At 36.7% G+C, this 24803-nt stretch overlaps 1 protein-coding gene across 4 annotated transcripts in view; it reads right to left on the bottom strand.

The window, feature by feature from the left end:
• The window catches only part of TRPS1 (transcriptional repressor GATA binding 1), a 253640-nt gene that overhangs the window by 205889 nt on the left and 22948 nt on the right, over positions 1 to 24803 (bottom strand). For 2 of the 4 annotated variants that reach the window (XM_032858441.1, XM_032858444.1), the window contains exon 2: positions 2934 to 3091. The exons of 1 other annotated variant lie outside the window; for it this stretch is intronic. In XM_032858441.1, the coding sequence (XP_032714332.1) occupies positions 2934 to 2970 (37 nt within the window). In that variant the 5' untranslated portion in view covers positions 2971 to 3091. The remainder of the gene's footprint in view (positions 1 to 2933; positions 3092 to 24803) is intronic. One more of the 4 variants, XM_032858442.1, reaches the window with a different exon arrangement.

Raw genomic sequence — 24803 nt, 5'->3', positions numbered from 1 at the left:
AGTGGCTCATTTATTATTTTTAAATGGTTTTATAAATATCAAAATATTGATTATTACTAGCTCTATCTTTCCTTTATTCTTGTTTGCCAATTATATTTTTTGCTCACTAAATCTTCAGTTATAATTGACGATATATGATTATTTATAAACCTTATATATTATATATAATATGAACACATACTATGTTTATAAAATATATACACACTTATGTTTATAGAATATATATTCCATGTTTATTTATATGCTATGTATATGTATATAAATAACAAAACTGGAACTCAATATTGTTACACACTGTGCAACCAAGATAAATAGTTTCACCCAAAATATCCTCATAGTCAAAAGACAGAAATAGCATGTTATAAACAACATGAAAACTGCCCTATTACTTTCAGGAATAGAGAATAACAAATGTTTCTTCTCTGTCCTACCAATAAATTTCTTTAAGCCCCATTTGGAGAGCTTGCCTGTAGGTCAGGAGGAGGACCCGGGACACATCAGAGGGACTGGGCTACGTTGTACTGGGACTCTATCAAGCATGATGGCTAATGTAACTAAGTCCTGGGTTCTCACGCCCAGTCAGGTGGAGACAGTACCAATCCCCCCAGCAGGAGCAGACTGGAAGATGACCAAAGGACAATATTCAATTGAACCATACGACGTTGTCATTTCGTACCTCAGCATGGCAAAATACTAGCTCATCATGGCTCACCCTCACACACTAGCTCAAGTATGCCTCTCAAGTTCATGGCATCAATGAGTATGGTCAAAGTAAGAGTACTGGGACAAATTCCTCCGGTGGAGTCTAATGAATCAGAATTTCAGTACAAGGAGATAAGAAACAATTTACGTTGTGTCAATAAAAAAAAGGCAGTCACAGAGGCTCGATGGAGAACTGAGGGTCAGGGCTCACGTTCGTTAATCCCCCAGCTGAAAAACTGCAAGTGCTGTGTGAGTTGTCATCTAAAACATCACTTAGGAAAATCCACCTGTGACTGACTAATAGGACTAGGCTTCTTCACTGGTCAACCCTGCCACAAGGGCAGATTTAACGGTTAGTTACACCATGATTACCCACAATGTCCTGAGAAAATCCAAATTCATCACAGGTTTTAGGTGTTTTTGTCTGTAATTTCTCACAGGTGCTGAGAAGCCACACTGGCTTTGGACAGATGGGTGTTCTTTCATTTCCAAAGAGCTGGTCAAGCAAAATTCTTGTAATATGAATCACTGAACCAAGATAATGCCCTCGTTGAGTATAAAGGATCATTTCCAAGGTAAAAATTCACTTTACTAAATGATGTCAAAACATATAACTGTGCTTTAGAAAGTACACTTTCCTTCCTGTCATAGTCATCAAATATAAATAGAATATGTATTATGTTCCTCTTGGAACAGCCACCACACAAACAGTTTAGGATGGAGGACTGAAGTTTCAATTCCAAGTGATGCTCTTGAGGTAATGTCAACACCTGTCTGACCAAGGCAGGGAGTGGGGAGGGAATATGGTCTTCACCTTGGTGTCATTACCAATAGGTCCTAAAACAAGCTCAGCTGGGTAACCCTTGTTAGATAAAGAAAAAGAAAAAAACAAAAAAAAAAAAAAAGAAAGAAAGAAAAAGAAACACTGGTTAACTGCTCTCTTGTTTAACGTTTGCATTTCAATGTCTCATTTGTTGATGTCAACATTTTGGAAGACAGCTAGTCCTTTGCAGAAGCCACTGAACTTGGGAACCTGCACCTACACACAGAAGAGTGGAGGACAATTTTACTGGTAGTTAACAAAAGGAAAACTAAAAATGAAAGCAAAAATAATAAAAGGGAAGTTTAAGAAGTTATCATTTAAAATACAAGAGCCTGAGTAAAAAAAAAAAAAAAAAAAAAAAAAAAGCTATTCTTCACTTGGCCTACATTCTAGTTTATAGATCCATTACACATAAAGTCTTTAGTAATCATTGCAATTTAATCTTTTCTTGGACAAATACTGAATAACCATGTCATTTGTAATTTAACATTTTTTTTCTCACTGTAAATAAACCCTAATGATAGTGCACCAAAATGAAATAAATAACGTTACACAGAAAAAGACAAAATCTATATGAAAGGCAAGGTTCATAAAGAAATGAAAATGAAAGAATCCAATTCACTGAGGTTATCTTTCCATTAAAGCGAAGAGAAAAATGGTTTCTGCCCATATATTAATGTCAAGGTGATTACAAAAACAGCAACATTTTACATAGCAAGGAACGAAGATAAAATACTTAAAAGTGAATAGTCATAAATACGTTAATATTGAAAAATGTAACTTGCTTTTCAGAACAAAAAGAATTAGACCTTGCTGATTTATTGTTATGCAGAAAATAGGTCATAGTTTAAAAGGTACTGAAGGAGCAACTAGAGCAACTAAGAGAAAATACGATTTAATTAAATTATCATCTTTTCAAATTTCAATTCCCTCTTCCACCAAGAACAGACCTTGAGAACCCATATGACTCACTGACTCCTTATCCCGAGTACAGCCTTAAAAATATACATCGCAAAGACTGTCAAACTGCTAAAACTTCAAAGTATCAGAAAGGTCATTTGTGTTTTCTTTTTTGTTATGGGTGGAAGGGGCATGTTCTTTTTAGCTTCTTTAAAAAAAAAATCCTGGTTAATTTAGTTGACTATACTTTGAAGTAGTTATAGAAAAATAATTTTTATGGGAATTATATCGCCATAATTTTTCAGAATGACATATTATGTAAATATAAGCACATTTGCAGTACTTCTAAGTGGAAGAAACCTCCCAACAAGTCATAAGTTAGATATCGTAAGACTATAGCCACCCCCAAGTTATTATCTTTAAGACAAATAACAGATTGCACGATGTTTTACTGTGTGCCAAGAACTTTTCCAGTTAACATTTTCACTTGAAAAAATAGATCACATACTTGTAAAATCATACCCAGCATTGACTTCATAAGGCATGTGGCTTTAGAGTGCTTTTTACAATTATTAATTCTATTAGTCAACTAGCAGGAGGCTAATGCAATTGTCTTAGAAGACGCTCGGAAGACACAGAAGACATTTTGAGAGCTGATCTGTACATCTGCAAAACAAAACAAAAAAAATTTTCCTTCCTAAATGATGTAAATATGCTTTAACGTATCACACCTAAAATACATTAATATGCCAGCACCACAGGCTGCTTCAAAGATACCTACTGAATGCACGAGCAAACCTTGAGCAAGTTCTTCCCTCCCCTGGGTTCTAATAAAACAGCAGGAAAGGGAGGAACATGATATAAAAGATTACAGAAGTCAATGTCACAATAGACCGTAATGTACGATTTGACCTCTAAAGTTCCCAAACCCTAAGGACCAGAATACTTACCTACACTGGGGTGGGGATAGATGATCTTAATTAGTAAACAAGGAGGGGACATGTTTCTGGAAAAGATACCAGGTGTACCTACTGATATACAGTCACAGCTGAAGACAAGAAGTGGTATGCATTGTAAATCTCTTCCAAACTCAAAGCAGCAGTGTATACCATGCAGATGAGAAAAGAACTATTGCAATGCCATCAAGAATTGGGATCTACATAAGCCTTCCCAACTTCCAGAAACATTACGCACTGTAATTCTAACTAACTTCTCAGCTAGTTTTATTAATCTTCTATTTTCGCTCTTGATAAATAAGTTCATACAATGGTGACTGAACCAACTTTAAACCATCATTATCCCATCACCTGCATTATCTGAATGAAATTATTAAGGCAGGGGCACCTGGATGGCTCTGGTGAAGCCTCTGTCTTAGGCTCAGGTCAAGATCCCGGGGTCCTGGGACTGGGCCCTGCACTGGGCTCCCTGCTCGGCGGGGAGTGTGCTTCTCTCTCTCCCTCTGCCTTTGCCCCTGCTCATGCTCTCCCTCGCTTGCTCTCTCAAATCGCCATCAAGGAGTGTTTGGGGAACTCTATTTGGAAACGCCTCTATTTAACTCTGTAATAGCAATATCCCTCATATTGACTATGAAAACAAGTTCAAAATGCCAGTTTACAGCAGGTCCACTATAAACAACTGGATAATGGGGCTGAAAGCGAAGCGGATAAGGAGGAACTGAAGAATCTAAGTGGGAGCTACGAGACTCAAAACTGCAAACTTTAGTCCTCTGTTCAAGTGTGAGGGAAAAAAACTGACCTGGGGGATAGAGGGTGGATGCTCCTCTAACAGCCGATATAACGGGAATATGGATCATGTGTTGAGATATTTAAGCAGGTTAAAATGTGCTTAGCTTCCTAAGAAATGCACTATTTGTATTTCTTTTCATTACCGAGATGTAAGACATTCCATTTGCAAAAATCCAAATTTTTAAATTATTTTTTCCTAAATTAAAACAAATCTAAAGACATTCTTTGTATTTCCTAGCTAAAAAAAAAAAAAAGTGTATTATAAGAAATAGTAGGACACTGCATTATTTCTATATTTTAGTGTTAGGCAGTGGAAATAATCAGCATTAGTGCTTAAAATATCATTCTGGTAACTATTTTATCTCACTGATTAAAATGCTTCAACCTGTAAGAAAAAAATCCCTTTTCTATAGAAAACTGTGACTCATGTTTTCAGAATGGCATCTTCACAGCAATAGGAAGCTGAATGTTCTATTAATATCTAGATATTCTGAATTAACCATTAATGATTTAGTTTTATTTCATATGTATGTATATGTATTTATACATATACTTGCTCCAAAGAATTTTGCTATAGCTGATCAAATGAATTACTCAAAGGAATCAACTATTACAGTAATTTAAAAAGAGAGCTGAGATCACACATACATCCAGAGCCAGTGCACATTAGAGAAACTTATTTCCATTAGATGAGAAACTCCTTGAAGGTAAGAGATATAAATTCCTATGTTCTTTGTAGCATCTTGATCCTTAACAAAGGAAGGATGAACGGTGCAGCAATCACACGTACAGTTTCTGACCCGGCTTCCTGTCAGTGGCTGATATAATCAAGGGCCAGTCCCTTGACTTCTCTGAGCCTCTGTTCTTATTCACAAAAGAATTGTAATACATGATTTCGAAACTTCCTCACACCTCTAAGATCCTATAATGGTTCTGGTTAATGGTTAGGCACTATAGTCTTACCTTACAAAAACTTAATCCAATTTCCCTAAAAGACTATAAAATATGAAACCATCAATAACTAAGGAAGGCATAAATACCGCTGAGGTTTACCATTCAATCAATTACTCATTTCCTCCAACATTCATTCATTCAATAAATGTACAGCCAGCACAAGTACATGCCAAACACCTAGTGAGATGACTGTAGTTTGTTTGTTTGTTTGTTTTAAGATTTTATTTATTTCTTTGACAGAGACAGATCACAAGTAGGCAGAGAGGAAAGCAGAGAGAGAAGGAAGCAGGCTCCCTGCTGAGCAGAGAGCCCGATGTGGGGACTCGATCCCAGGACCTTGAGATCATGACCTGAGCTGAAGGCAGAGGCTTTAACCCACTGAGCCACCCAGGTGCCCGAGATGACTGTAGTTTTATCACTAGTCATTCATTTAAGAACAAAGAAGGATATCTTTAAAAAGAAAAGAAAAATATTATAAGGAACCCCTCTTTCTCAAAATTAATAAATAAATAAAGCTTTGGAGTATCTTTCCAAATACCATTTCAATTGAGTGCACTTCCAATTGATTGATTCCTTCTCAACAGACAGAGAGAGAGAGAAAAAGAGAGAGATGGATGGAAAGAATGAACCTTATAACTAAAAAGTTAAGGGAGCAAGGCCGTATAATTTTACCTCAGTCTCAAATCCTGCTGAGTATGATTTTTATTATAAGTAGCAGTTCTTGTCATCATAATATATAATACCAGATGACATTTTCTTATTGTTTTTCCAGATAATAAAACTTTCATTCAAGTGTTTGAAGTCAAAGCTTAACACACAAGAAAAGACATGGTAGTCTTCTCCTTAATATATGCTTCTTCCGTGCTTGTTTCTATCAACAACCTAGGAGTACTGAGTTATTAATTACACATTTCATGTAGGTTTTCTTTAAAAAATTAAGAGAAAAGAAAAAAATAGTAAATTGTTTCTTTTGATCAGAAGTCCCCCACAAAGAATTTAAAGAATTAAGCAAGTGATAGCAAAATAAAAGGAAGGTCAAGTTTGGGGCCTATAGCAAACTAGATAGCTTCCATATGAACAACATATAAAGTTCAGTTTTAAAGAACATATGTCTTTGCTCATTGGTTTAAAAAAAAAAAAAGCCTTGAATCCTGTCTACTCCATATATACAGATCAAAATCAGATTGCTTAAGTGAACTATAAAATGCAAGAGAACATTGTTTATCCAAATCATAAACCCAAGAATTGCTGAAGGAGTTTAAATGTTTTCTGTTTCTTCAGATTCCAGAGCAATACTTCAATGGTAGGTTGCTTTTTTTGTAAACTGCTTCAGACTTCATAAACCTAATGTCAGATCCTGGTCTTTGCTATCCATGTCTATTTAATTTGCTCTCTCTGAATTGACTGTTCCTGAATCTTTAAAGGTATTTTTGGATATCTTAAATCCTCTGAGATTTAAATGTCACCACCTTCAAACAACTCCCACCAAATAAATCTCTTATTAATTCACATCAAATTAATCCAAAATGATCACTTCTCTTAACATATGCTTCAGAGCCCAAAGCCCATTAATAGTCATCTGGACACTAGAACTAACCCAAGACTCTCTGAGATAAAATGCACATTATTTAGATATCCTCTTTCAAAGAGTTTTGATGTTGGCCCAAACACATTTTATTAGGCTTTTATTTCATAGAGCTTTGCTCTCTATATTTCAAATATCTCATTTCAAATGTACTGGTCTAAGTAAAAAGAGATGGTCTGGTAATGAGTCTCCACATACCCATACACATCTTAGAGAAAGAATTCCGTTAACCATTTTACTTTTAGCAGAAAATTACAAAACTGTTTTTTGCCTTTAAAAACATCATACTAGAAGTTTAATTCAAATGGTAGAAGGGGCACCAGCATGGCTTAGTTGGTTAAGGGTCCAACTCTTGATTTCGACTCAGGCCATGATCTCAGGGTCATGAGACTGAGCCCAGTATTCGGGCTCCATGCTCAGTAGGGAGTCTGCTTGAGATTCTCTCTCTCCCTCCTCTTTGCCCCTCCCCCCCCAAATAGATAAATCTTAAAAAAAGACAAAAACAAGAAAAACACTGTGGATATACATGAAAAAAAATGAAGTGTGCACCTATTTCCCTAATTAAGGCAACAAAAATAAAACAAATATGCATCATGAGTTATCAAAAGAAAAGGGGAATTGATTAGTTTTGCTTTCATAACAGTTGAAAGGCAAATGTATTAAAAACTCTGCTTTGAATAAGGTCACAATTTCACTAAGCAAATTAAGAAACGTTATCATTTGTTTCCTCAGAGGTATGTTGTGTTTCCCTTTGTTTTCGTTCCTCTCAAAGGGGGTAAAAAAAAAAAAAAAAAATTAAAATAACGTACAATGACAACTGTTGGTTCAAACAGGCCAGTATGACTTTGCATGTGTGTATGGGTCGGGCGTAACTTCATCCCTTTTCTTTGTTAAACTTAGAATATTTCACCTGGTTGATGGGCAAAGAGCCAAACACAGCCCATAAGTTCAAAAAGGCTAGCTCATGGAAAAATATAAATGCACTTATTTATCTTGATGGTTGTGATAGGAATTGACACTTTATTTGTATGTAAATTAGATTTCTACTGATAACAAAAATAATGAGTGTCAAGATTTGCAGAAATGCCTTTGACTTTCCAGCATTTGGATGCTGAAAAACATCTTTATATAGTAAAGGTATAACTGTAGTATATCGATGTTGCTTTATCTGTTTTCCACTGTTATTCAATAGAAAAGAAAATCTCAATTATTAACAAAATCCAGCAATATAACTGGCTAACATCTGTCTCAGCTCTCCCGTAAGAAATCTGGGTCAATCACTGCCAATCCACTTGGTAAATTAACACGCATATATAGTATAGTGAATCTAACAAATGCATACCACGAAGATTCAGTAAGAATGCTCACCGTATTCACAGCATTGAACAGCTGAGTGTATTAAGCGAAGTTTTTATTAATTTTTTTAAGAGTGCCTTTCTAGACCCAAGATTAAAATAAATCTTGTGAAGGCATATTGAGAGCTTATACTAGTCATATGTGTGTGTGTATGTGTGTGTATATATACATATACATAGAGGAAACATGTTTGTGTGTTACACATAAATTTAACACACTGTAATATTCAACACACATGTTACCTATAACAGGTATGTGTTAAATATATGTATGTTAAACAGCCAAAGTGAAGGAAGTAAATTTGCACCATCCTTAACTCGTCTTGCTCGCGAAACCAGTAAACCACTCTGCTCATCTCCAGGGTGCCGCAGGAAACCACTCCAAAGGACTCACCCATCCAAGGTCCAAGCAGCAAGCAGGGATGTTCAATGGGTAAGGCACAAATATCATGAGGAATCAGCAAACATAGAACCCATGAAAAGAAATTAGAAGTAAGTTCAATGGCATTATGTGTAAATCCCAAGCAGTCAGGGATCTTTGTTCTATATGATTTTGAAAAGACTATTTAAATTAGTAAACAGACGTGATGGATGTCTTTCACAACGTGTAATGAATACAGACTAATAACATCAAATGTGGTTAAATACCAACGTAGTAGGTGCTGACTGCTTCATGTAGCCAATTCAGCATCATTTTCCCTTCTGATAAAAATATATTATATTCACACACAGGTTGGAATCATTTTTTTTTTGTTGAGTATACTGAATGTTCCCATAGAAAGATGATTTTTTAAAATTCTACACCTAAAAGCAACTCCCGATAGAACAAGTTAAGCCACTTCTTCCTGACTCCTAGAATGAGAAAAGTTTTCTGAACGAAAAAAAGAAAAGGTATACCGAGAATCCCTTCATAATTTGGGTAGATAACAGGCTTAGAAACCTTCAGCTATTAAGAACTTCTTTTTGAATAAACCATTATTTCAGGACATTCTACCTCTGCTCACCCTAAGTTTAGCTGGCTCTGTCTGGGATTTTATTATAGTCACGTTTAAGATAATAAGAAATTCAAGAATTTTCTCTATGTTCTATGAATTCAAGAATTCATAGAATTCAAAAATTCAAAATTCAAAAATTCAATAATTCAATTTTTGAATTCAAAAATTCAAGAATTTTCTCTATGTTCTATGAATTTTCTCTATGTTCTTCCCATGATATTGGTTTCAAAAAAAGAAATATAGTAAGGAGGTTTCTTGGTCAAATTAAGTTTAGTGTAAACTGTATACTTTACAAAAACTCTCATAGATCCACATTGTACATTAGCAGTTATAGCTCTAAAAAGTCCTAGGGGTTGTGCAGTGGTGGCGTCTGTTCAATTTGGATTGGAATTTCTTCTTTGAAAATTACTGTCTAGAGCAACATCTCCTACTGTGTGCCACACATTAGTTTTGTTGGTAAATGGCATTATGTGACATAAAGCCAAATGAGATTGAGTATCCACAGCAAGAAGAAAATTATTTATTTCAAAACATATATGATATTTTTTAAGCAAAGCAGTATTTCTTCATCAACTTGGCAAGAAAACGAAGATGCTTTGATCTGATCATTTTGAAGGGCGTGTTTTGTTTCTGTTTTTGTTTTTTTTTCTTCTCCCCAGGGTGGCAAGCAACAATAAAAGAAGATCAGGATCCATTATCATGAAAGATTTAGAATCGGTATTTTAAAAGATTGTGTAATGGCAGAGGATTACAGCCATGATAGAACACTGAGTGGAAAAGGCAGAAGATAAACATCTATGTACAATATGATCTCAGATGTCCAAATTATACACGCATCCACACAGACGGGTATAAGCCCAATGTTATCTTAGAGCTTAATAGTTTATACAGATACCACTGCATAAAGAAGTCCTAATTTTTTTTTCGGGTATTATTTCTAATGTTCACTAAGGTGACCCATTTAACACACTACACTCTGTCCACTAGATTTGTGTCATTCATTTATAATAACTTCAGTTTTATCTCAACCAAATTTGTTCAGGAACCAAAATACAGCAAAGAGTTTCATGGAATATGGCATGCAGAAAGAGGTTAGAGAGAGACCCACGATTGAACTAAGGGACGTAAGGTTCATATAGTTAAAATCAGTAGTTTTCAATGACTTATAGATTTCTGGGAGAATGGGTCTAACCCACATCCTCCTCTCGGGTCATTAGTAAATCCCATTCCTCCCAACTCGGTTCAATCTCTACCTGCAGACTCATGTGTACACATAATAAAAGACAGAAAGCCAATGCCCAGACCATAGTCAGTAAACAGTGTTAGGGTGGACCCGCTCTATGACTGCATCTTTTTATAGTATACATTAATGTCAAAATGGCTCAATGGTTCTAGGCAGTGCAGAGGAGAAATTAAGTATACAGGGCTTCCCTATCTCACTCTTACAAGTCCCCGGCTCTAGTTTTATGGGCTTTAGGATTTTGTTTCATGGTTACTGCATCCCCCCCCCCACCAAATATTAAAACAAAAGATTAAAAATAAATTTAAGAATGAAACTAGGCTAGGTAGATGCCAAAGTAAATCTGAAACAGGGAATTAATTACAAGTTAAAATTTTAAGTCCACAGCAAACATAGTGGTGAGGTCATACTGAGGTCTGAGTCTGCAAGGATGACCCTATACCCAGGTTAGGCCTGGGTCCCACAGCTCCTCCATTACACAGGCACCAAGACAGAAAGAATAATGATTAGATATATGTGTGGGGCTGTAGAATTAGTGAAAGCAAAAATTTGCTCACTCATGAAATATTCTTGTATAGGTAACTAGTCAATCTTCAAATTCAAGTTCAATATATGTTCCAGAATCCATCTAAACACACACACACACACACACACACACACACACACATATACACTTTTAGAAGATTTTTACCACCTGAACCCCAATTAGTAATTTATTTTCTCCCTCAATCTTGTTGTAGACACCTGTCACAACAGAGTAAGGGAAAAATATAGATATAATTCCAGATTCAGGTGTTTTACAAAACATTCCTTCAAAATCTAATTGATGTTGAAAGAAATCAAAAGTCAGAATCAGACCTTTTTTTTTAAGACTCACAATCATGAATGTTGATGTATGGTATAACATGAATTTTTAGTTAATAACAAAAATGTATTATGTTATTGTTACTAAGAACTAGGTGCTGTGCCAAGCATTTACTAAGTAAGATACTATTGTTTTCACATTTAACAGATGAAGTAACTAAGATTTAGAGACATCAAATCACTTGCTTGGTTCATAGACCCAGCCCATGAAGAACGGAGTCTGAAGAAGTCAAAAGCCTTGCTAGACCACCTGGTTTCCCATTACATTTCTCATAAACTCTTTAGTGTTTTTATGAACAATAGCTAAGCAATGCATTTATAGATACAAAAGTGACAGCACTTTAAGAACTAGAGAACACAATCTAAAAATATACCATTTCATAAACATAGCCTCAAATGTACTTGACTGGTTCTATAGTTGTTTCAAGTGAATATGCAACCTTCCAGGTAATCTTATGGACTAGTAGGTTATCCTAACTTTTGGATTTGCCTCTTAACACCTAGCACATCACTTAAGGTAATAAGTTACACAAGTCTCCAAATGGATTTACTTCTCCAAAGCCGTCTACAATTCCCCCAAGCAAAAGTGAGTCTTTTCCACTACCATCCATGGCAATTCATGTAAAGCTCCTTTTAAGGTACATGCCACATCACACTGTAACTATGTGTTTATGTTTCAGCTACCCTACTAGGTTATGAAGCTCTCCAGATCAGAAAATATCTTTATTAATATTATTAGTGTTAATATGTTAATAATAAAATGTTAATTAACAATATTAATATAATATATATCCATTCACATATCTGATTATTTTACTCAAAATACTGATATATAATTCATATACTTAAATATCTCTATGCTATCAAAAATTCTCAACCTTTTTCCAAGTGAAAAACATCTAAAGCTAGAACACATTGCCATCACTAACAACGGCACGGTATGATAATGGTTACTGGCGGAAAATAAAGCAGCATACTGTCGCAGGGTACATACGAGTTTTTTAAAAAGTCAAGTGATACTAAAACGGCCCTCCCCACTGAGACTAGCTTAGTACAGAGTAAGCACTCGCAAAAGTTCTCAGGGACAGGTACAATGTTAGCACACTTAGAAATTTCTGCATGTTGTTTATCTCATGAAGGAAGACCAGAATCTCTTGACATTAAATAGGCTTGAGAGAATAAAAGCTAAAAAAATGCTAACGTTGTATCATCAACGTAATTAATAATAAACTAAATCACGACATTCAAGGACTCGTGGAATTAATTTTGTCTTTATTTAGGCTAAAAAAGAACCAGATATCATTCATAGCTCTGGATCCATGGACATACAGCAATAAATGCATAAGTAGTGAGAATTAAGTTTATTTTTCAGAACTGTGACTCACTCTCCCTCTGCTGCTCCCCCTGGCTTGTGCTTGCTCGCTCTCTCTGTCAAATAAATAAAATCTTAAAAAAAAAAAAAAAAGTGATTCACAATTACATTGATTTGATTTGGGTTCTATATATGTCTACATAACCTTATGTACAATTTGAGGTCTGAATTACAGTTAGAGGAAGGTTCACTTAAAAAAAAAGTGTACTCTACATAGTAATAATTCCATAATAATGTTTCTGTAATCAGTAAAATGAATTTTTATAAGTTCATTTACCTGCATGATCATTTATTCTGTACATGAATGCCACATGGTACTTAATACATTTATTAACTATATAATAATACAGGTATCTTCTGCTTTCCAAAGGTTCCCATTATATTGCTTTGTTTTTAGGAAAGATCTACATTAGTACTTGTTTTTGCTAACAACAACAACAACGAAATCAGAAGATAATTTTCACTTTCACAAAAAAGCCATTACTATAATAGTGTCGGTCTTTTCTAAAAGTGAAATGGCATAATGCAAACTTTGAAAATAGACCATTTCAGCTTATGAAGTTTTCATAGGAATGATCTACTTTCAGATAGTGAGGCAAACCTGTATTTCTTATAACCTCATGCATTTATAGATACAAATGTGATTTATAAAATTTTTCATCATGTATTCTCTAACGTTCCAAAATTTAAAATATTCTGTACTAATAGCATCATGCATAAAAAATAAATAAAAGTTTATATTTTAAAGGAACAGGCTTGGGAAATAAAAGAATACAGAAAAGTCTCAAACAGTTGGATCAGACTCCTAGCAACTTAAAGCATCTGGAATGACATAAAACCAGAAGTTTAATTTAAAAGTTCAATTCAGGGGGCACCTGGGTGGCTCAGTCAGTTACGTATCCTCCTCTTGATCTCAGCTCAGGTCTTGATCTCAGTTCAGGTCTTGATCTCGGGGTCATGAGTTCAAGGCCTACACTGGGCTCAAGCTGGGTAGGGAGCCTACTTAAAAAATTAAAAATAAAAGTTCAGTTCACAAGAATGCTGATAGCATCATCATTTGAACTGTCAAAACTGGAAACAATCCAAATGTACCTCAACAGAATAGATTAAAAACTTGTAGTATATGACTATACAACCAAATGCACAGCCATACAACGGAATAGTAAATTGTAATAAAAACAAACTACATACAACAACATGGATGAATTTCACGTACACAATGTTGAGAGTAAGATGTCAGTCACAAGAGAATGCATTCTTTTAATGCATAGGGGTGTTATACTTTAATGCATGCAAAGTTTAAAAACAAGCAAAGCCAATCTAAAGTGTCAGGATCGGTCAGGAGAGTGATTAATTCCTAGGGAATGGAAGAGCACAGAGAACAGGAGGGGACACTAGGGTACTGGCAAAGGGAGCTTATACAGTACCAGCAATTTCTATCTCTTGACATGAGAGAGAGTTACACAGAGCATTTATTTTGTAATAATTCACTGAGCCAGAGACTTACGATCTGTGCATTTTCCGGCTAGAAAGTTCGTGTTTGTGTGTACATGTGTGTGATTTTTCAGTGAAAGAGCAGGGGCTCTGCAGGGACCACACAGTAATACACTGAGAAGAAATCTTTTAGCTATTCTGGTCTGATGGGCCAATGCAAGCAATTCAATGGAGCAGGAGGCTGTCCTTGGTTACTCAGGCCAGGCTGCAGGGCATAAAGAGCCAAATGTGCAGAAGGAGGCAATAAGGTGTTAGGAAAGAGAGTGAAAGAGTGATGAGACGAGAAGAAAATAAGTTCTGCACAAGAGAAATGGGAAAGGGTAAAAGGTTTAAAAAGAGATCAGATGCAAAAACAGGCACCCTAGGAAGGAAGAAGGTAACAGACAAGAAGATAGGAGAGAGGAGCTCTGTCACTGATTCTGGCAGTGGCGGGGGAGGTGGTGGTAGAAGAGGACGGTTATTAAATGGATCATGAGGAAACACTGTATCATGTGGACTGCAAACTAGGTGAAGGTAGAAGAGAACTAACTGGGCCCCTGTCGTGTACAAACCATTTGATTTCTGACTTCTATAATTCCCTCCTTAGGCCTCACTGAAAGTCTGCAAGGAATTGATTAGCTTTATTTTACAAATGAGAAAATGAAAGGAACCTGCTTATCTTAGAAGACTGAATGAAACTGATGAAAAATAGCTCATAAAATAACACCATGGCTTCTTCCTAAATTTTGAGTGTTTTTATAAGGCTAAATAAATGCTTGTTTATTTTTTTATTTAAATTCAATTAGACAACACACAGTACATCATTCGTTCTTGATGTATTGTTCAATGATTCATTAGTTGCATGTAACACATAGCACTCATCACATCACATGCCCTCTTTAATGCCCATCACCCAGTTACCCCATCTTCCCACCCACCTTCCTTTCCATCACCCACAGTTTGTTTCCTGGAGCCAAGAGTCTCTCATGGTTTGTCTCGTCTCTGATTAAATGCTGTCTTTAAATGAAGTGTGGCTGATTCTACCTTCATCTATGACAGCGGTTCTCTATGTAATAAAGTACTCCATCTCACAAATCAAATAATGATGGTGTTTCTCACCTTGCATGAAGAAGGCAAGTTAATAGCTAAAATTCTATCCATTTTAAACTTTCCACCTGGTTAATATTTTCTTAAGACTCTGGCTTCTATTATTACACAGCTTCTAAAAATGAATGGGCAGCAGCACACAAACATCAACAGAGACACGTGACAATACGATTTCTGAAAACTATCTCATGTGGCATTTAGCATTTGTTTTGTAGGTACAGGTTTGTTTGATCTAATAATTTAACACTATTTCACGGAGCTCCTTCCTCAAAGAGAACCACAAAGTCCAAAAATACTGTTATCTGAACAAGCTTAGGGCCTTTGGTTTAAACAGAACAAGAATGGATTGGCCAGCCCCACACCTATAGATGCTGTATGTGTTCTGGACGTCAATGCACGAATGCTCCATGCATTTAACTGCTGGCTACAGGAATCAAGGATACGCATGGATGGGCAAAGGTGTTTGTGAAAGGAGTGGCACAATGCCCAGAAAACAGGGACCCTGTGCAGGATTATTTAAAATTAACTGCTTACATTATTCTGTTAAACTTTTTGTTTCACAGCATTTCATAGTAACAGTTTTACTTAGTTATTTCAAAACCAGATTAGTGCAGAGTTCACCTGAACAAATAAAACTGATACCTGGTTAATATCATCATCCTCATGGTTGCAAATGATGCATTGTATACTTAGACCATAAATCAGGGTGCTATTCAGAAAATAAAATACTATCACTACAATGACTTCATGAAAAACTTAACATATCACAGGAGTAACAGACCGTACTTTTTAATCTTGTTAGAACATTAAGAAAGCCCCATTTTAATGCTGAACCAGAACAAATTACATTAAAAGTGAAACATTATAGAAGTCTCTAAGAAAATTGTAGCCTGTTAAGTGTTTCCCATATTCTGAGGGGGGGTGGGAAACACTGTAGGTCCCAAAAGATGCCGCCCTGACTTATGGAAATAAAAATGGAATTCTCCTTCATAAAAATATCATCAATATGGTCCAAATGAGCTAAAAGAGTAGGGAGACTCTGGAAGGTAATGCCTACAGTCCAGTATATGCACAGTGAAAAAAATGGCATGAAATACTTTGCACTATTCAAAAATATTTTCTGATGACCAAGAATACTACCTGAAAAAGAACTGCTTCGGTGTTTGATTCAGTAACTTAAAATAAAGTTACTCATGTCACCGTGTCCCATTGTTTATCCCTCTTGTGCACCCTTCCCTTTATCCTCATGAAAAAATAACAAATGATCACCCAAACAAGCTGCTATCTGAATTTTTTTTCCAGAAGTCAAAGTTAAGCATATCTGTTGGCATCAATACCCCTCAGCATTTAGCACTGAATTCTAATTTCTGTATGCCTATTACCAAACTGACCATATGCTATGAAAACGGACACTTACAATCAAGAATAAATTATAGTAGGCCCCTTTTCCTTGGGGGATATGTTCTAACCCCCAATGGGTGCCTAAAACCTCTAGACACTATGTTTTTTTCCTATATAGATCTGTCTATTGAACTTTCTATGCTTGTGAGAAAGTTAATTTATGAATTAGGCACCATAAGACATTAACAATAACTAAAAATTAAATAGAATAATTTTAACAATATACTGTAATAAAAGTTACCTGAATGTGGTCACCATCTCAAAAGAGCCTACTGCACTGGACTCACCCTTCTCGTGATGATGTGATATGATGCCTACGTGGTGAGAGGAAGTGAGGGGAATGACGCAGGCGTGGTGACGTAGCATTAGACTATTAACGACCTCCTGACCTTACGTCAGAGGAGGATCATCTGCGTCCAGATCAGTTGCCATGGCGACAAACCACGGAAAGGGAAACCATGGATGGCGTTGCGGCGGCGGGGGGCGGGGGGGGCGGAGAACCACTGCAACATCACATGTATACATTCAGCCATATAGTATTTTGTGGGCATCCAGCAAGGCGCTGAGGATACACCTGTGAAGGCAGACATGAAGCTCTCCCTCAGGGAGTTTACAGTCTAGCCCGGGAGGCGGGGGGGGGGGGGGGGGGGGGGGGGGAAGAAGAACACAAAGAGGGGGGATTTAGATTTCACGTAAGAAAGGGTTCTGGGGGGGGAAATGACTATAACCTGAAAGGCAGCAGAAGCTGGCCAGGTGAAGGGGTGTGAATGACTCGGTGATTCACCGATTTTGCAAACCCAAGAGCTTGTTCTTTCTCAAGAGAGAATGTGACTTCTTGACGGAACTGAAACAGGTTCTAGGGTGTTAGCAATTTCAGTGGTGCTTGGTGAAAATCATCAGCTCTCTGCAACAAAGGATTAAAGCATTCATTCTGTGGAAGATTCCTTATTTTCCTGAAAATATGACACGATTCATTTATCATATATGTTCACAAAACTGCACACACTTTACATACAAACCTCATAGAAACTTTGCACCACTGGATTATGGGTAAAATCTCTACATAGTTACATAATGGGAAAAGCCTTATTAAGATAAAACAATGATCTCTGATTTTGATACAATCTTTTTTACTGTTTAAGACAGTGCCAATAGTACTATAGTTTCTTATCATAAGCAATTACCTATAATCCTGGAAATATAAAGATTATATTCTGAATTAACTGATGTCCATTTATAGATTATTAATATGTATGTGCATATATATACCTTGTTTAAAACTGATCTCTTCCCAAAGCTTAATAATATTAAACTAAATAAACTATCAAACAAAAGTTGGAACATTTAATTCTCAGTAAAGTTCCTATCTACTGTGTCATGAGTATAGAATATTAATGGTTTAAAAAGAATTCTTGTTCATCAAGTCAGAAAATAAAGTACCAAAGCAACATCAAATATCATATATACATTCTGACTATAGGCAAGGGCATTTCATACCAAAATTTCTAGTCAATTAATTCATCCATATTGTATGTATTTATTGAGCAACTAGTATGTTTATAACAATGTTGCCAAATATCAAAAGGAGAAAAAAAATTTAAGAGAAAATTCTTGCTTAAGATACTAGCTCCTTCTGTCAAAGAAATAAGGTTTACAGTAAATATCTCAGTAACAATACAGGATATAAAAGGATTTTGCCCCGAAATCAGCAGAGCAAACAATAAAGTCCCTAGAGGGGACAGTAAGTCCTAAATATCTACTATTATTTTTATGAGTGTTATTATTTTGTCCACTATTTCTTTCACTCATAATACGATAATGTAACGTGGTCACTATTCTTTCACTCATAATACGATAATGTAACGTGGTCACTAACAGTGCAAGTATTTAAGGCAGAGGAGAGTGGAAATGAGCCTGGGGGGAGAAGTAAGAATTGCACAGCTCTGCGGACAAGAAAGGACAGCAGCAAAGAAGAGCAAGGCAAACAAAGTGTTGCTCTCCAATATAAACATGTGTCAAGGGACAGGGAAGAATCTGGGTTACTAAAATATGTGGTGTAAAGGTTATTAGTAAGATAGAATCTGGATCCCAGTGGATGAGGCTAGAGTCCTTGTGGAAAACAGGAATCCACCTGAAGTTTCTAAATCAAAGAGATGAGGAAAACTGGGCTAGAAGTAATGTGATGTGTACACTGAAGGTGAAAAATGAACAGATATTAAATATTTCAAAAAAATCTAATATATCAACTCTGATCATAAAAGCAATGAATTTTTTTTTAAAAATCAAAGATATCAGGGGCGCCTGGGTGGCTCAGTGGGTTAAGCCGCTGCCTTCGGCTCGGGTCATGATCTCAGGGTCCTGGGATCGAGTACCGCATCGGGCTCTCTGCTCATCAGGGAGCCTGCTTCCCTCTCTCTCTCTGCCTGCCTCTCTGTCTACTTGTGATCTCTGTCTGTCAAATAAATAAATAAAATCTTTAAAAAAAAAATCAAAGATATCTTACCAATCCACATGAAAGGATAGGGCTGCGGATATAAATTTGTGACACATTAATGAAACTGGATTATTTCGGCACTGATGTGTCATTGTATTCTTCTATAGCTCAAATTGAAGTTATGCCTAGTAACATTTTACTTACTCTGCTTCGATATCATAATCCTATGTGACCAGAGTTCTCCCGTGGCCATTCGTATTGATAGTTGATATTGATAGTCAATATCAGTTGATATTGATAGTTGATATTGATAGTTGATATTGATAGTCATATTGAAGTTACTGAAATTTAGTGAATAAGCTGAGTGAAGCTTACAGAAAAGGCAAGAATAGGTAATCAACTGACTAAGCTACCTGACACCCATTTGTTTCTGAACCGCTTGCCAGTACTTAGAATTTTATCTGAGCCCTGTTTGTGTTGAAACCATTAATCTCGGGAGTTCTTAGACCTGAAGCATTTTACGAAGTTTTTCTAAGTAACTTAAAGGCAAGCCTTCCAAAATGACTCCAGATCTTCCCAGTCCCTTCGGGAGCTCACTCAGAACCTGGTCAAATGTTCAATGATCCTCCAACCAGGACGCTCTGATCCATGCCAGCCAGTAGGTAAAATAGCCAGGAAGACCTCAGTAGAACAGCAACTCCTTATTTCAAGCCAGGTCTATACCCTGAGGAACACCTGGCAGGCCTCAGCTCTAAGTACTAAAGGCTCATCTAAGATTTCACTTCAGCCCTCCTTCCTGGTAATGACTCAAGTCTCCCAACTGCTCCCCATCCAGATGGGATTCATTTTTATAGTAGAAGCCCTCCAAAATCAGGTGGCTTTGAGGAAGAGATTAGTCCTCTTTGGTGCCCAAACAATGGCGCTAAGACTCTGTGGCTGAGAGCCTGACGATGTGAGCAAAAGAAGAACAACCTGATGTGAAAATTTACGCTCAGGCCACGAAGGTACCTTTGGCACAAGCCAGCACTGCACGGTTAGCCAAAATATGTGGCACTGTTATCAAGTTTGAAGTAACAGGCCTTGCAAAAATTTGTGGGCAGAGTTCTCCTTGTACTTCCAAAATCAACGTCTGGCAAAACTGCCTCTTTTTCAAGGTTGGATGAGAGAATAGAAAAGAGAAATGCTCACACTTACACACACACAGTTACACACACACTCAAAGGATTACGGAAGCATATAAACCCAAATCAGGAGAGGTTCTCGCCAGGGTCTTAGCCTCTTTTCTGAATTTATCTGTATTGTCTAAATTCCTATAATACATGTGTATAACTTGTCTACCTCACAGTTGTTTTTTAAAGGGAATGAGAAGAGAACACAAAACTAAATGCATAAGATAATATAAACTGGAAGAAACTGTGTAAGGCAGTGTGCTGAAATCCTTGACACACTCTCCACTCTTCCCCTGCCAAACTACAAGCTCCTAGTGGGGACACACAGAGTAGGCAATTCATTCATATGTTGAATGAAAAAAGACATCCAGATGCCAGTATCTATTGGGAATCAAGTAAGTTCTTAGTCATTATATAATTTAAAAATAGAAGGCAGGAGCACCTGGGTAGCTCATTCGGTTGAGGGTCTGCCTTCAGCTCAGGTCATGATCCTGGGGTCCCCGGATTGAGTCCTGAATGGAGTCCGGCATCATCACATCATCTGACTCCATGCTCAATGGGGAGCCTGCTTCTCCTTCTCCCTCCCTCTGCTCATGCTCTGTCTCTCACTCACTCTCTCTCTCAGATATATAAATAAAATCTTTAGAAAAAAATAAAAATAAAAAAAGGATAAAAATAGAAGGCAGCCACACATTGTTAGGTGGAAAGAAGAGGGAAAAGTGAATTTGATTACATTTCTCCTGTTTTTCACTTTTTAAAAAATTGACTGAGCTTTTCGTTTTAAATCAAACTTTGTACACGGAAAGTACAGGGTAAATCAAATAGTGGCAGTGGACTGTGTTGCCTGTTACTTCAGGAGGTAAACACTGGATACAAAACCATTGTCTTGGGGCCCCTGGGTGGCTCAGAGGGTTAAAGCCTCTGCCTTCAGCTCAGGTCATGATCCCAGAGTACTGGGATCGAGCCCCACATCAGGCTCTCTCCTTGGCAGGGAGCCTGCTTCCTCCTCTCTCTCTCTGCCTGCCTCTCTGCCTACTTGTGATCTCTGTCTGTCGAAAAAATAAATAAAATATTTAAAAAAAAAAAACATTGTCTTTTTAACAAAAGAGGAGACCTTAACTTCTTAAAGCAGTCAATACCCAGCAACAGTAGCATATGCATTTAAAGTACCAGAATTCCTTCATTTCATAATCTGTCCCCAGGGAATGTCTTCAACAATGGGAAGACTGGGAACTCTGATTTAAATATAATCTTATTTGCATCTCATTTAATTATCAACTTTATAATTGCTTTCAAAGAAAAAAAACGCCTTTATTAAAGACATTTTGTAGAAATTCTTCATGATGGATTGCTAATTTTATGTACCTCCCTCTCCGAATACCCAACTATATATGTTCATTGGAAAAGCAGAGATAGTCTCCTTAGTGGGATGGTAAAACAATATTCTCAGAATTGAATATTCATGATAGAGAACATGCACCTTTTTTTCTACATCACTGAAAGAGATAAGGCCCTCTCCCCACTCCTCTGCTGCTCCCCATCCCTGCCTCTAAGAGTCCTTGCAACACCAAAAGGATGAGCATGAGCTCTAAGCTTTAAGAGAATCCAGTCAAGCCTATGATTCAAAGTTAAATCCACCAGTTTGTTACAGTTCATACTGGCGTGGAAATCATCGTGCCAATACGGATGCACGTAAGAGACCAAGCCTCTGGGAAAGGCCTTGGAAATGAATGGTGGATAACCAACCCACTAACCCATCATACCGAAGACTGCCCACAGCACATGTTCCACGGAGCTGAAAGCAATGCAACTCGACTTCATCTTCTTGACTTTATCTAAGGTGTCCACAAACATTGAAGAATGTAGTCTAGATTCAAACAGGGAGTGGCTCTCCGTGAGAGGTAAAGTGATGTACTAAAACCTAAGTCTCAAATACTCCAGGAGAACATTCTCATTTATACCCACTCACCAGCTGACAGGAGGTAGACCTCTGAGGTTCAGCCTGACAGCGAGACTTATTTATTCATCCAGGTCCTTAGGATCAGGCAGTCTCCAGAATTTAATTGTTGAACTAAACTTAGTGTTACTGCCTCACTTAGGGAGGGGGATGGAGTGCAGGGGGAACCGTCTGGATTCATTTGTAGCGAGTTTTCTGTATAACTTAAAATATTTTTGAAGAAATATGGTAAAGTGATTATCCTTCTGGAACTAGATCCACTGACACTGTCACATTAACTCACAGCTTGTTAAATACTGTGCAATCTTTCTATAACATTCTTTGTTATGAGACTAGAATCAGCATATGGGAATTGCTCTTTTCCTGCTAAACTGAAGTCATTACTAACTACTCATCTGTGACATGTACTCTTTCTTGTAACCAGGGATTTTAGCTTCACAAAATTTAGAAACTGCCACATTGTTTCTTGGCATCGCTTTCCAACATGACATCATTTAAATTTTGGAAAACTCCATTTTAGCAAAGCACAGGACTGGGTGCCAGGTTAAAGATTGCCCAAAACGGGCAGCAGGGTCTCTGCAAGGACTAAGCACAGTTAATTCTTTCAACCCATACCTTCACATGCCTTTCATTAGAGACACATGGAATTACAATGAGCTCAACAAATACATTTCAAAGTGGGTTATCAAATTACCAGAATATAGAAATGGCTTCCAGTTACTGAAGTTCAGCATTGAAACACAACTGTGATGTGGAAATGAAAAGCTCTATATTCAATTTCCTTAATTTCCAAAGTCTAAAGAATGAGCATGTTTAAAGTATGCATATACTTATTACCAAATACTACACATATATAGGATAATTATAAATAAGACAGAAATACAATAGAAATATGAGCCCGTGACTCACTGTAGAATACAAACAAATAGGGAACTGTCTAAATGAAAAGAAGTTTCAGAGAACTGGTATCATTCAAACCCCCTGACAATCTCACTTTGGAAATTCTTAAATAATTTCTAGAACTTCCTCCATTATTTGAAAACTTATATAACAAACCGAGAAATTCTAGTCATTTCACCAACATATCCTGCAAGCCCCTAATATGGGACTTTTGAATTATTTATTCCACGTATAATTTGAGAGCATATTGCCAAGAAAAAAATTAGGATTAGTGCTCTTAGTAGGGACTTCTTTCCTATCAAATAAAAAGCAATCCCAAGGGTTTAATATAATTTCCCCTAGAAAAAAAAAGTGAATGACATTTCATGTGTCATTGTTGAGAAAATACTCTTGAGCTTCTAATCTCTTAAAAAAACCTTTATTAATTTTAATCCTACTGTTATTTCTTTAATAGACATGTTTTGTAAATAAATGGAATTTTTATTTTGGATGTGAAGAGCATGCTTACTTCTCAAGAAAGAACAAAACAGAAAGCAAACACACACGCGCGTGCGGGCACACACGCGCACGTATACACATACTTAGCTTGAAAACTTAGGACATATGGTTGCAAATGATGCCTCGGAATCACTGCACCGTGGCGTACAACGCACCGTGGCGTACAACGTACCGTGGCTGTGAAATCATGTGACTATTTATTATTCTCCTGCAGAAAACTGGGTGACCTCAGTAGTAACAAATCATTTTTACTCACCAAGTGTTTATAATCATGTGACACATATCCCATATATGAAAACAAAGATAAATTCTGAAATATCCACAGAGAATCACAAAATATTATCTGTGAGAGACCACTCCTTAGGAAGGATGCCTGATGTATCCTGATGAACTTACCACAACCACAACAAAGAAGACAGGGATTAACTCTGAAGGAGAACTTCGTTAAGACTCATGCATTTAAAAGGAGAGGAAGAAATTTCATGAAATTCATACAAAAAGGCAAGCTCTGAGAGGAAATCCTGGTTTTCAAAAGTCATGTATCTAATGCACAAACATTTTAAAATAAAAATGATGGCCTACGGGACGCCTGGGTGGCTCAGTTGGTTAAGCAGCTGCCTTCGGCTCAGGTCATGATCCCAGCGTCCTGGGATCGAGTCCCACATAGGGCTCCTTGCTCGGCAGGGAGCCTGCTTCTCCCTCTGCCTCTGCCTGCCATTCTGTCTGCCTGTGCTCACTCTCTCTCCCTCTCTCTCTGACAAATAAATAAAATCTTAAAAAAAAAAAAAAATGATGGCCTAGGCCACCAATGACCCCTAAAGTAGGGCACCGATGGACAATGCAAAAAAATACCTCAAAAATATTTCTTTGAAGAACTTTTACAATTCAGAATAGACTTCTACACCAAAGCTCTTACAACAGAAAGCCAACAGATTGGAATGAATTAAGGCATATATATTAAGGTATATATATATATATATATATCCAAGAGAATGATGCAAACTAGTGTTCTGAACAATTGGTGCCACGCTTCCCTACAACAGCTGACAGCTAGAATTCTACTCTGTACATATCCTGAATATGTTTTAAATTAAAAGATAAAATAAAACTTTAGAAACACCCATTTGAACAGACTAATAGACACTCCCATAGTTAATGATATATGAAAATTTAAAAGATTAGAAACAGAACAATTATAATTATTATCATAATGATAAATAGTCACACAGCCCTTTGGCAATCACCAAACCTGTTTTACATATATTATTTAATTGATTTAACCCCCTCAATCTGTTCCCAGGTAGTACTGCTCACAGCTTATAGATGGGA

Source organism: Lontra canadensis, unplaced genomic scaffold (assembly GCF_010015895.1).
Source record: "Lontra canadensis isolate GAN:19392208 unplaced genomic scaffold, GSC_riverotter_1.0 scaffold15, whole genome shotgun sequence".
In the NCBI taxonomy this organism is placed as follows: Eukaryota; Metazoa; Chordata; class Mammalia; order Carnivora; family Mustelidae; genus Lontra; species Lontra canadensis.
Note: the sequence above shows the minus strand (reverse complement) of the source record. Positions and strands in the feature narration are given on the sequence as shown.